General features: G+C 42.6%; 1 protein-coding gene across 5 annotated transcripts in view; it reads left to right on the top strand.

Annotated features, from left to right (window-relative positions):
• The window catches only part of FYN (FYN proto-oncogene, Src family tyrosine kinase), a 143,492-nt gene extending 132,903 nt beyond the window's left edge, over positions 1-10,589 (top strand). For all 5 annotated transcript variants that reach the window (XM_055809862.1, XM_055809861.1, XM_055809865.1 and 2 more), the window contains one exon: positions 8,979-10,589. In XM_055809862.1, coding sequence (XP_055665837.1) covers positions 8,979-9,187 — 209 coding nt within the window. In that variant the 3' untranslated portion in view covers positions 9,188-10,589. The remainder of the gene's footprint in view (positions 1-8,978) is intronic.
• Positions 10,590-13,811: the final 3,222 nt, after the last annotated feature.

The following is a 13,811-nucleotide window of genomic DNA, read 5'->3' as shown; positions in this document are numbered from 1 at the left end:
TTTTTTATACACTCATATATTTCATTCCTTGCTTTCGAGGTGGATGGAAGGGAAAGAAAATAATTCTGCAATGTGCATGCTGGAGCTCATGGCAGGGTCACAGCGGGGCCAGATTCTCTGCACGGGGGAAGCGGAGGCCCCTTGGCTCTGTTGAAACCCTGCCAAGTATCCAATGGATTAAGATTTGTAGGAGGGGTGATTTGATCTGCCTATGCAGAGCTTTTCATTCCTTTGCCCCCCTGAAGATTGTAGGCATCCAGGTGAGGAGGCAAGGGGTGAGGTGAAAACAGTGCATTGCATGGAACAAAAAATTAATCCCTTCATTTTCTTATCAGCACAGATACTAACAACAGGGCATCTAGCTGCATCTTTATTCTTTTTTTAAAAAATTTTTTCTAAATACTCACCCAGTATGGCTGTGTGCACTCCAGCTGATTTAATGGAAAGTACCCTAAAGCAGTTTCAGTTTCACAGTCTGTGCCCTGATCAAGCAGTCAGATTTGTACATCAAATAGCTCAGGAGAAGCATCAAGGTGGAGTTCAGTTTATCCCGTGGTATCTCACACCACTTCAGAAGGCTGAACTCAGCAAAACTAAACTCCCAGGGTTTTACCAGGAATTGCAACTTTGCTAGCACCTAGCAGCCAGCAGCTAGTGTTTGGGACAAGAATACGGGAACTGGAAGGCTTCTCATGATCGGCAGTGAAATTTGGCGTGATTCACAGGAAGCAGCTTAGCAAAGCTGTGACTGTGACAACTGGATGACATGTTGCTGTGGAATGGATGAGTCCCTCCACCCAGCACTTCCCCTTACGAGTAAAGAAAAGCGGGTGTTGCCACCACTCGGAGTGGCTGTGTCAGTAGCCAGCACAAAGGCCTTCGGGCCATGAGGATTACTGGCAGTGGCGTGGGAGAGCCATAATTTCTGCAGGTTTATTGAGGGTTAAATGCAGACACAACACGGTTCACAAAGGTTGAAGAAAAAGCGTGTGTAAGACTTAGCTGATGTGCTGATGCTCCCAGAGGGTGGAAAATGCTCCTCGCTGAGCTGCTGGAAAAGGAAATTCATAGTCACTACCAGCAGAATGGGTGCACAGGGGCTCTCGCCAGCCAGGGCAGAGTTAAGGTGAATTTTTTTCCCTGAGCTCCGCATTGGTGGGGCAGAGATGGTTAGTGACTAAGCGTTCTCTCTGATCACAGGCATGAACACAGACACATACACAAACACAGGAAAAATACTACTTCAGGCAAAAGTGACTGTCTAAGCCCACTGTTAACTCACAAGTTTGTAACTAGACACAGTGTTGGCCATGGCAGCAGGGGATGTCGGCTCTTCCCAAGTGTTCCTTTCCCTCCCTGAAGGAGAAAGAGGCCACTGGATGTGTGTTTTAAGTGCTTGCAATATATAATTTCTTGTAGCATCCATGACAGAAATCTCAGGCATGGTCTGTGTCCTGAAAATGTGGACAGTTTTATTACATGGCAGTTTGAGCACATCAAAGACCACTAGCGGCGTCTCTCCTCTCAGCACCATCCTCCCCCCTCATCCCTCACTACATAAAGCCCTCATACACTGAAAGTCCTTCCGGCTCACTCTCCTTCATCCACGTTCGGAAGATATCAAGTATCTGGAAGCAATTTTTTGTGTGTTACACATGACAGAATAATGTTCCCGATGGTCATGTACTGCCTCAGTTATGCACTGCCCGAGCTCCACACCAGGGCCCTTTCTCCCCTCTGGGACTCCTGCCCTGCTCAGCCAGGAGGCCTTAACCATTCTCATGGTCACCATCATTCTCCTCTCCAACAGTTTTACCTAAGGGCAGCCTCTATTTTAAATTTGAAATTCCGAAGTCTGTAGAAGTTTCAATTCGGTCTCATTCCCCAGACCATAACTGGGAAGGCTTTTATAGGCTGAGGTGGTGGAGGGGAACCGCAGCCTTCTCAGAAGGGTCTGTCTTTGCATGGAGCTTGAATAGAGGGCTCAGACTTCCCAAGGTGACAACAACCTCCTGACCTCCTCAGGAAATACTTTATTTTCCCCTGACATAGAAAGGATCGTCCATCTCCTGCTTCATACTGCAGAGGGGAAGGACCTCCTTGAAGGATAAAGCTTCATGAATTCATGTCTCTCTGGAGCAGGAAATAGGGTTCAGATGCACCCACAGGGCTTTTCCTGCCATGGCGGCATGGCTTACTTGAGGAGGAAAAGATGGGAGTTCAACCTCCCTGAGAGGCAAGACTCAGCCTCTTCACCCAAGTAGACAACCTATAGGTGAGAGAATGCGGTTTGTAGGCACTGGCAACCAAGACGTGCATTTTCAAGCTCTGGAAAGGGTCAGCCTTGAAACAAAAGGGGTCATGGAGCTGTCACTCTGCTGTAATACCCAGTTTCTGAAATAGTTGTGGGCACGTTGTCCTGATGTTCCTGCTTACAGCGTGAAGCACGTGAAGCACGCCCGGGGAGCCGGGAGAGGCCCTCAGACAAAAGGACTGCTCTCTTGTGTGACAAGGTCTTAGTGCGTGGAGAGGTTATTTATAGCACACACGCCAGTCCTGTGGTGGTAACTATGCCCGCAGGGCACTGTACCTCATGCCTTGGAGAAGCGGGCATTGTTTTAAGCTTGTGTAGAAGGAGGGAAAAGCACAGCGAGGACAGTAGGAGAAGGTAGGCGGTATGTAAGAGGGGAACAGACTGAGTGGAACAGGACTTGACGTTCGTTGTCCTCCAGATTTCAACCAGTTCCTGTCCTGGTGCCCCATTTTGGAAGACAGACTGGAGCAGTGGCAGACATATGAGCAGTAAAGGTTTTTCTGGCAGAGATGAAGATCAGACTCAAATCTGAGTTCATAATCAAATCTTGCCCCAGACCCTAGAGCTCCCACAAGCAAGGCCGACATTTTGATAGGTGTCCTTATCTTCATCCTTCAGCCTGTTTCTCATCAATAGATGAAATGGACCGCTATGATAACTAATTTATTAGTACGTTTCCTAGCCTTTCCTCATGCTTCCCTATTCTTCTCACAAGGCAGCAGACTGAAACAAGCAACTTTTTCAGTCTTTCTGCGCATTGAGATTCTGTTTCAGTTATTATAGTGGGGAAATAAACAACTAGATATGGGCAGAAGAGGAGCCAAGTTTAAAAAATAGTCTGCTTAGCTGACTTTTTTCAGTGTCTGTTTCTTTCCCCTTTCACAAATTCCCCTTGGATCTTAGTTTGGGGTTTTTGGATGGAGTTTAAGAGTAGGCTGTATATCTCTAGCAGTAGTCAGAGAATTTGGGGGTTTTAACATGTTGTCTTTTGGATAAGCAAAAACCTCAGCTGCACTAAATGAGCACCTCTGAACTTGCCTCTTCTGCTTCTGCTGCACTTGTCACATCAAGACCACTTACATTTTATGTGTAGTGTGTCAGCCACCATGATGCTATCCACATTGCTGCCTCTGGCCAGGCAGGTCTTTGAGTGTGGGCTCCAAGCAGCTCTGCAGTCCCTGGGGAGCTGTGCTCAGCCTCCTCATCATTGGGGGAAGCTGGACCACAAAGTGCCGGAGAGCGCATGGCAGGCTGCCCAAGCCGGGGGTTGGGTACGTGTCAGTGAGCCGGCATATGTGTCTGTACCGTCATCATGGATGGCAGATAAGGAGCTGAGAGAGATGGGGACTCAGCACACAGCACAGGTAAGCTCAGGTGGATTTCTTTGTAAGCAGGAAAGCTCTGCTCACAAATGCTGTAGCTTAAAGTTTCATCTCTTACACTAAGCAAATAATAACTTATTTAAAACGAACAAACAAACAAACAAAAAAACCCAACAGATATTGATAGCCTAGCTTTGTGGTGTTTTGAGGATGGGGAGTTTGGCGGGGGTTTCGGGTCATAATTTCTAAATTAAGTGGCATGACTTCCAGATTTTTAAAACTTGCTGCTACTTTTGCATAGAAATAACTGGATTCATATTGTACTCAGTAAGGACAGCATTATGCTTCAAAAGGGTTGTCTTCCTCTCAGAGCAGCTTTCCTGTTCCCTTCAGTGCGCTAACGTGCCTGCATGTGGAATAATCCCCCTGTCTAAGTCCCATATCCCATCCCTCTGGCACAGATCTCACATCTGGCTTTCCTTTGTGGCTGCCCATGGAAGTTAGGAATTCTGCTTCTAGATCAAACTGAACAAAACCCAGAAATCAACCTGCCTGTGTTTTACCTCTCTCTTTTGAAAGCATGCTCTGAGTGCCAATGCGATCTAGCCCCTCTGGACAACTACACAGTTTTACTTTCTCAACTGTCCTAGAGAAGGGCCGATATGTCCAGTCCTGAGGAACCTTTGAACATGAGCAGAAGCACAGCTCTGGGTTCTTGGAGAATCTGAAATCCAGCATTTCTAGAGATAGACAGCAGCTGAGCTGTTGTTTTAAGAGTCCTACTTTAAACATTTGTGTATTAGTTTGATCATTCATCGGAAAGCATGCAGTGGGTCTTGACGGAGCATAATTCTCAGTTCAACAGAAGAAAGCAAGAATAAAGTGTCATAAAACCATCACTGTCCTCACTGGACTTCACATTGCCCACAGTAATCTATATAGCTTATTAGCTTGGCATGTGAGGATGGTACTTAGTTACAGTTCCAGAAGAGCAGCATTGCCCAGATCTGTGCTATTTGCACATCTGCTATGCTCCATCTAACCAGTCTCCTCAGAGCACTTCAAAGTACTTTCCAGTGTTTTCTTTAGCCACAACTGGAAACTTTACATCCTCTTTTATGTCACAGTAACTCTTACTACTGCAGCTTTTCTAGGAAAAGTCAAGAAGCATTGCGTTTCTGTCCCCAGTCCATATGGGCAGTAGATTTTTATTGTATTGAGCATTAAAGTGGCCATATCCTGTGGCATCCTAAGGTTATCGGAGGTTTCACTAATAAAGCTCTGTGGTGGGAGGTTATTTCATTTTTGGTCTTCTCAGGGAATAAAAGGTTAATGGAAAAGCCATCTTTTGGAAGTTGGATGTTTCCTTCTTGGTCCAAATGGTAACTCTAGAAACATCATAAACATAAACTGATTTTTCAAGCAGATGAAATAGCTGTAGTTCACAGCAGAATATCACTGAGTATTTTATGCCACAGATTTAAGGATTTTAGGATAAACTTTTAAGGGGTCTAGAAGTGTACTGCAAGCAGAATTTCATTTATTATTTACTAAAAGAGCTGAAACTCTCAGGTATTCATTAGGAGAGAGGAGTTGTACAGACTGCTCAAATATTCTTTCTGTGGTGTTAGAAGTGCAGATGCAACAGGCTCCTGCGATCAAAAGAGAAACACTAAAACTTGTACGATAAGTTAAGCAAATCTAGATAATAGGTTTGTAAGCATAAATAGACCTTTAAAGAGGTAAAAGTATGCCTGAAAGACTGCTATTTTTATGTCTGACTAAAAATCAGATCAATTTGGAAAAAAAAAGAAGTCTTTGAAACTCCTTTTTTAAATTAGCAGCACACATCAAAACCAACAGAATTTCTTTGGCAAATCCTAGGTGCTGCAGCCCTTGATGGATGTATGAATTCCAGTAAGGAACATGAGGATTACTTGGTTTAGTTTCATATCAAGGTTTTACTGGGAGGGAGGGGAAAAGAGAAAGGAGAAGAAGGGCATTTTCCTGGATTATATCATGATGAGAAAACCTGGCTTGACTGACTTTCCAGGGGCAAAAAATGACTATGATTTCAGACAGCAATGTTCTTTTTTCTACTTTTTTTTGAAAAAGGGAAGTGAAGAGCTGTTTCTGTTTTTTCCTTCCCCCCCTCTCTCCTCAGGGTTTTTCTTCCAGCATAAAGTTCATTATCAAGTTTCAGACTGTGCTTTGCAGTACTGAGTAATGCACTGGATAAAAATACCAAACATTTGATATCTTGGAATAACAAATCAGCTGGGAAGGAGCTTTTCTGCTGCTGTTGCTTCTACCCATGGTGTACTTAAAGGGGTACTGCCAAAATAAAAACAAAGTATGCAATTTGTATATGGGAGTTACTGGTAACACTTATTTTTATAGTCTTTAATATGTAAGGGAAGCAAAGCACAGCAAAAGTTCTTATCCCAAAACGTGAGGTAATTCAGCTGATTCAAAGAAAGGATATGAAAAAAGGGTATCGATTTTTGTTCAAAACACAAATCTAAAAAACTAGTATTGAAAACACAATGTGAGCAAAATGCACATTTTTTTCTTGTAGCATCTTGAAAACAGCAAGGCTGGAAGGTTGGTGCTGCCACTGGCTTGGTGATGACTAGCAGACTACTACCATTGCTTTGTAATTTAGTAAAAAAGTAAAGTGTGTTTGAAAATGTTCTTGTTGGATAATGCAGAACACCCAAACATTTGTTCAGTGTGTGGCAAGATTTTATGGTTTGTTGTGAGCCTGTGTGACCTAACAACATCAATTTGGAGTCGGTAATACAAGAGAACCTTAATTCTTTGCAGAATCTGATGTCTGCAGAAGACCGTTATTGCTCTGTTTTCATCATTCTGTGGAGTCCTAACCACAGACCACTTCAGGTGCCATGCAGAGTGTTTGCTCCTACTCGTAAACATCCAATGCCAAAAATACAAGTGGGTGGATACAGGTGATAAATCAAGCACAAGCAGCCAGTGTTATAGTGTTGGTCTGCAGGTTAGGGAATACTATAAATCGGTAATCTAAATTTATTTTTGGACGAGTCTTATGAGGAGCCTGCTGGCTGAGGGAACTGGGGTTGTTTAGCCAGGAGCAGAGGAGGCTCAGGAGGATCTTACTGCTCTCTGCAACAAAAGGAGGTTGGAGGCAGGTGGGGGTAGGTCTCTTCTCCCAGATAACAGGCAATAGGACAAGACAAAACAGTCTCAAGTTGCACCAGGGAAGGTTTAGATTGGATATTGGGAAAAATGTCTTCACAAAAAAGGGTTGTCAGGCATTGTAACAGGCTGCCTGGGGAAGTAGTGGCATCACCATTCCTGGAAGTGTTTCAAAAATGCGTAGATGCAGTGCTTAGGGTCATGGTTTAGTGGTGGACTTGGCAGTCCTGGGTTAGTGGTTGGACTTGATGATCTTAAAGGTCTTTTCCAACCTAAATGATTCAATGATTCTAAAGGGAACAGTGAGGAGAAGTTTGTAGGAGGATGAGGCAGTTTTCTAGGGAGGTTCCTCCATGTGCAACAGGCAGCATAAGAAACAGCGTAAGATGAGCTTATTTGAAAATTGAAGGTGCTGCAGTAAGCTAACCAGAACTGTGAATTGACCAGGACATGGCCAAATGCTAGTGGGGCAGCCTGTGGGAGGCTTTGAAAGTGAAGACAAGAGCTGGTATTTTACCTACTAAGCAACAAGGAGCAAGTGGCAAGACCATGCAAGGGGTAGTTACAGTAGCAGGCTAGGAAAATTGTCCTCGTGGAGACACTGCAAATGGATATCAGCAGGAGGAAATTACCCTGTCAAGATAAGAAGAAAAGGCGTTTTGTAATCCTAACATGAGAATCTAGATGTGGATGGTCAGGAAAGGCTGTATTTTGCAGATGCTTTTTTCAAAACATTTTTAAGAATTAAACACAGCCAAGGCATGAGGACACAGAGTAAAGACCAAATCCAAGGATACAGCTAAGTTACCAGCCTAAATGCTCTGCAGTGTAAGGAATTATTCCCACTAGTCAAGGTGTAGAGTAGAAAAATGAGTCTGTATTGAAGAAGGTGGTTGAATTATTTCTCACAAATCAGTTTACCAAAAATACAACGTAGAGATGATCCCCTGGGTCCTGACGGTAGAACAAGAAAATTCTCCAAGAGGACACCGTGAAAGAACAGAGCAGAGGAGACGCAGGGAAGGATGGTGTCATGGAAGCCAGGGAGAGGATAACGTAACAGAAAGAGCAACATCAAGGGCCTGGTTTCTAGGTTTGGTCATGGAGGAACTTAAGTGTTTCTTAACTAGATTTCCTGCAGAGCTGCTTTGCAGGACCCACTAAGTCAGCGGAGTGAAGCCTGCAGGTATTTTTCAGCAGAGGACTGGGCAGGGCTTGCCAACTGGAAAGCCACAAAGCTTGCAGGCAGTGTGCACTCTTTCTCTGAAATACTTCTGCATGCCTGCGGTGCCTCTTACCTTTGGTACTGTTAAAAAGCCGAAGGAATTACTTAAAGAGATATTTAAACAAAAGTTTTAAGACTGCGATTGAAGTATGGTGACAGGCACTTCAGCAGAGGAATCAAGGGTTTAAGGGTTTGCATAGAAAAGCCAAGGTAGCAAAGAGCCTGGCTTGCCTCTTAGAGACAAGCATGATGGTAATATAACTTTCTGCCTTTTTTGGAGTGAGAGTTATGGTTCTGCGGTGGAGCTGTTTTGCTTGACATCTGACTTGTCTTCTGAGCAACTTTGTTCTCTTCTGGGTTGGGGTGGAACAGTGGAATGTGGTAGAAACAATACTAACCAGCACAGATCAAGGGAGCGGAGATCAGCAGCAGCAGTAAGCTTCTGAACTGACGCTGAAGGTAATGCTGCTAGACATCACTGGTAGCCCAAAGTAGCAGCATGACCTCACGGAACACTTCAAGAAAGGCCCACACTCAGTGTGCGGGTTTCAAAAATTCATCCTGATTTCTTGAATTTTGAATAGTATTTGTTGTAATGCATTCCTTTTCCTTAACCACTTCACATAATGTATTTCACGGCTGCTGTTGTTGGAGAGGGAAAGTGCCAAATCCTGCCCGTTGTGAATAAGCTAAGAGGGTAACCATGGGAGCAGCACTTCACTCATCACTGGATCCTAAAATTCTCTACTGAGAAAGAAAATAATCCAGGTTACCTTGCAGTAGGTGAAGAGATGAAACAGGACGTTGGGGTGGGTTTGTTTTGCTTGTCTGAACCAAAAGAAATTGGTATGATTGAGAAAACCATAGGTATGGTAGACATAGTTATACTCAGATTAATTTCCCTGTAATTTAACAATGTGGATTTGTATGCCCTTTACAGGCATGAATAACCGTGAAGTCTTGGAGCAAGTAGAACGTGGTTATCGGATGCCATGTCCTCAGGACTGTCCCATCTCCTTGCACGAGCTTATGATCCACTGCTGGAAAAAAGACCCAGAGGAGCGTCCAACCTTCGAATATTTGCAGGGTTTCCTTGAAGACTACTTCACTGCAACAGAACCCCAGTACCAGCCTGGTGACAACCTGTAAATCTCTGGTCTCCAGACACTGTCATGAATTGCCAGGTGTTTCTCAGCCCTGCCCCACCTGCCCTTCAGCTTCCAACTCCATGAACGGCTTCTCCAGAGTGCAGCACTTCCAGCACTGCCGTGCACAGGAGGGGCTGAAGCTGGGAACTTCCATAGCCCTTGCCTATGACCACTTGTCCTAATAATCTGAATGTCCTGGATGAAAAGGAGAAAAACACTTGTTTTTTTCTTAATCAAAGACTCCAAAACTGCATTGTATTGATGTTATGTAAACTGCAAAACCTCTGTTCATTGTAAATAGTAACTCAGTGCCAATAACTGATCCTAGTGCTTTCCTTTTTTTAAAACGCAAAACCTATGTGATTTTAACTAGTCTTCTCCTGATTCAACTAAAAGTATTATTTTCCAGAAGTGGCCTCTTTGTCTAAAACATTTTTTTCCATGTTTTAACAAATAAATAAATAAAAAATCAGGACAGGTGTTTGGTTTTTTGCTTTTTTATATGTAAAATATATATAATATATATACATACCTGTACATACAGTATATGGGTGCTATTGCAGAGGAAACTCATTTGGAACTGAATGAATCCTGCTGCAGCAGTACCCAGAAAGCGATAATTTTACTGCAGACATGAAAACACTGGTGGGATTCTGAAAGCCAGTGATCTAATTTTTGGCTTTTGCCAAGCATGATTTTTTTAAATTGGATTGCACTTTTTGTTTATGATTATGTACCTGTAGATGGTTGTAACTTTGCTCTTTCAGGAATCATGTGCTGTATTTACAGTAATGTTTCCAATGTTTGACAAGTGTGTGATGATTTGTTCTTGAAATTAAAACGAACATATTTAAAGCAAGAAAACTACACCATCATTGTTTGAACTGGAAAATTGAAACTGCAAGGACTTCTTGTATCAAAACATGTATACTGAAATGTTTCAAAAAGATTTATTAAGCAGTGTAACCACATTCAGATGGTCTTAAAATCATAGCATTTTAGCCACGTCCACCTGCTAAATTCTTGGTCATGCAACTAGGATTTTTCTGTTCTATGTGTAACATTTTTCCATTGTAAAATAAGTGTGTTAAATGTCCTGTACTGCTAATGAAATTACTTTCTCTATGTCTGCAAGTTCTCCAGTGGAATGACTATGCACTTCTTTACATTTCATGGGGGATGCACAGAACAAAGTATTACCTTTTCAGTTGTCTGTACCAGCCTTGAATTACTTACGTTTAACCAAAAAAAAAAAAAAAATTCCTTTCTATTTCTATTGAGTTTTTAATACTGAGTTGCAAATTTTAAAGTCTTAATTACATTTTGTTATGGTTTATTTGCAAGTTTACATTTTAAAACTGTTTAACTTTCTTAATTTAGTAATTAAAAAAAAGAGCATTTTACATTCGGATAGTTGTTCTTTTGTTTAAACTGTGGAGATAATGGTGGAGATGAGATAAAAACTTTTCAAGGAGGGATATTGTGCCATTTGGGGCATCTTATTTCATAGGAGTATGCAGACCAGTCACCTATGGGACATCATTTTCCAAATGATGAAGTCAATATGTTTTTTTAACAGCTGGAGTTCAACTGTAAGGAAGATGATTGAATGCATAGGTAGTCTGTCATTTCTCTGTTCTACAAGCAGTTTATTCTTTAATAGTTCTGTTGCATTTATCGTGAATACTTTTACATTTACAAGTGTTGCAGGAAAAGTTTTTCTATGCCTTGTATTGCTGTTATTGCTTTAAAATATTGCAGCCAAGTAAGACTTCCTGACAGTTGAAACTTTTTAAAAAATTATCTTAGATTGTGAATTCATATTCTGAATACTCACACATTTTCTAAAGAGAACCTTTTTCTGTTCCTGAAAACTAACCCAATAATGAATTGAGGCTCAGAGAACAAACTGTCATCATTGTTTTAATATTTTCTATACAAGACATTGACTGAAAATCCTCTTGCAAAGGAGGCTTCCACACTTAGCCTTTCTTGAAGTGTGAATTTATATGGCAGTGTTGCTTGTTACCAGATTTCCATGATAAATTGGTTAACGTTTTACATGTAGAGTCTATAAGTAATGTTATGTACATGGTATATTCAATGTTGCTGTACCTGTAGCTGTGGAGTACTGAAGAGGCCATAATTCCCGTTGGACTTTTAGCTTCCTCTTAGTACTCGCAAAGCAAGTCGTGGTCCTCTTTTCTCCCACAGCTACCCCCCTGCCTTAAAATGTCATCCACTGAACTGAGGACTCCATAGCAACTTAGCAGGCTGCCAAAGCCAAAATGTCACGTACTCAGCCCAGTGCTCGGTGGTAAAGCATGGCCATTCTGCCAGGTTCCTTAGCAGCCTCTGCTATGCCACAAACTTAAGTGCAGTTTCCATCTGTAAGGCGGGACGAGCCTAAAACATTAGTTTTGCCTATGTTTCTCGTTGGAAGTAAGACTCAGAAGGGGCGTTGTTGGGGTTTTATGGCCTTTATTTCTGATACTTGGGTTTGCTGTTTCTTGTATTGCATTCAGTCTATGAGTACCATGTTGGTCTCTGCCGCATCTCTGCCTGCAGCTGGCTTGTGTGCAGACTGGTGCTGCTGTTGAGTGGCAAATCCACACCATTTCTCATCGGTAGCATTTCTGCTTCTTTTTCTTAATGTTGGGAGTTTTGTTGTTTGGGTTTTTTAATCTCTGAAATAAAAATGTTAGCAAAAATTTAAACAAGGTTGTTAGCATTTTTGCTATAAATTAATAAAAACGTTTTCTTAAGCACTGTGTATACACCACAAATAGCCGTGTGGTGACTGTAACAGGAGAATTCTGAGATTAAGAATCCCCTGTGCCCTCCAGTAACTTTTTTTAATGTAAGGCTAAATAAATCCCATCCAGATAAAACCAATTGGCCAAGCATTTCCCCCATCAGCTCACCCGGCTCCCAACCAATCCATGGTGTGGCAGTGAAGTTCCAGTAAAGGTGACCTACCAGCAGCTGAAAGGACTCTGTGGGGTGACCCAGGCACCTCTAGGCCAAGCTTAATCCAATACCAGTCCCTGGAAGAATGATGGATGGGTGAAAATGCAATGCTGCCATGAAAGGGAGGGTTAGTACGATTAATGCCTGTTACCGTATTTCTGTGGGAAAGAAATGGTGTGAGACTTGGTGGGCCTTTGGAAAAAAACATTTGTCAAAGGCGCTAGCATGATATTCTTTGGCTTCTGCAGACAGTGTTTGACTTAGTTCTATATGCCACTCTGGTTTTGATTTAATTGCCAAAAGCAAAGTAAATATAAAACAGAAAAGTGATTAACTGCTAAAATTTCAAGAATGATCACAAATGGAAAATCTGTCTCCAGTGCAAGTGTTTCCTCTGAAGCCTCTGGACTGGAACGGACTACCTGCACACTGAGAAGGCAGATTGCTAAATGTATTTGACCTTGCCACATAACTTCAAGGTGAGTGGGAAGTTGCTCAAATTGATTTTAATATGCACCATCCTTTTCTCAAAGGCTGCAATAAAAAATGCAGTACACTAATGAATGCTACCACATTGTACCCAAGGGGTTTAAGGGCCTCACATGAGGCTGAGCCCAAGCATGCAAAAGCTATTAGGAGATATACAGTAGCTCCTCTTCTAATGTGTAGACAATATTCATTCATCAAAGAAGTCTTTTCCTGTCTAATGGGAAATTACCACCAGCAGTGCAGACAAAAGGATATTTATTTTCTCCAGTTGTGTCCGTTTAAGGGTCTGTCTGTCTCTCAAGAATAATTGAAGTCTGTTTGTAGTTCAGAAATCTCATTGCGTTCTGCAATCTCGGTAAACAGTGATTGTAATTTCCTGTGACTCACACACAGGGAAATTTTATCACTGAAGGGGCTTCTGTCAATTGGGGCAGCATTCCCTGCCATCTTAACTGAAGAAGGGGGCACTTCAGTTCCAGATTTTCCTGCACAGACCAAACCAGAACCCACGTCCTTTCAGCAGAGAAGGGAAAAAGGCCCCTTGCCAGGATGCCGCTGGCATAGGGTGTTAGTCTCTCCCTCTAGTGCTTCTGAATTTGTCAGAACTTCTCACAGCTAAAATCAGGTTGCTGAGGTTCATTTTGAATGTTAGAGGGGAAATACTAGCTTCACTTAAGTCTGTGAGATATTTTCTGTTGACCTGTAATACAGCCAGTGTTCTTATGTGTATGTATATACACCTCTATATCTCACGATGCAATTTGCACACAAAAACATCGATACCTACACAAGCATCAATCCATCCCCTGGTATTCCTCCCCTGCAGCTGAATGTTTAATAAAAATGTACCGGGACATGAGCAGATTAGAGGACAGAACGGTGTTGACAACAAAAGAGCTTCTCTTTTCTGTTTTCTCCCCCCCCCTCCCCAGCTCCCACTACATGATCAGTTATAACTCCTATTTCTGGGCCAGGACAGGGGTGGTAGCAGCAAGTGCTGCTGCTGCTGCAGCCTGATAATGCTGTGGGTCTCTGGCTACTGCAAAGGGCAACCTGCAGCTGATTTCAAAGTCGAGGAGAGAAAACATTTCTCCCAAGGGCATGGCTGCAGTTTGGGGCCTGCGGTGTGAGTGTGCAGGAGGGCCAAAAGGAGTGTCCTCCCAGGA

Source organism: Falco peregrinus, chromosome 7 (genome assembly GCF_023634155.1).
Source record: "Falco peregrinus isolate bFalPer1 chromosome 7, bFalPer1.pri, whole genome shotgun sequence".
Lineage (NCBI taxonomy): Eukaryota > Metazoa > Chordata > Aves > Falconiformes > Falconidae > Falco > Falco peregrinus.
The sequence above is the reverse complement of the archived record's forward strand: the minus strand, read 5'-3'. Positions and strand labels throughout refer to the sequence as shown.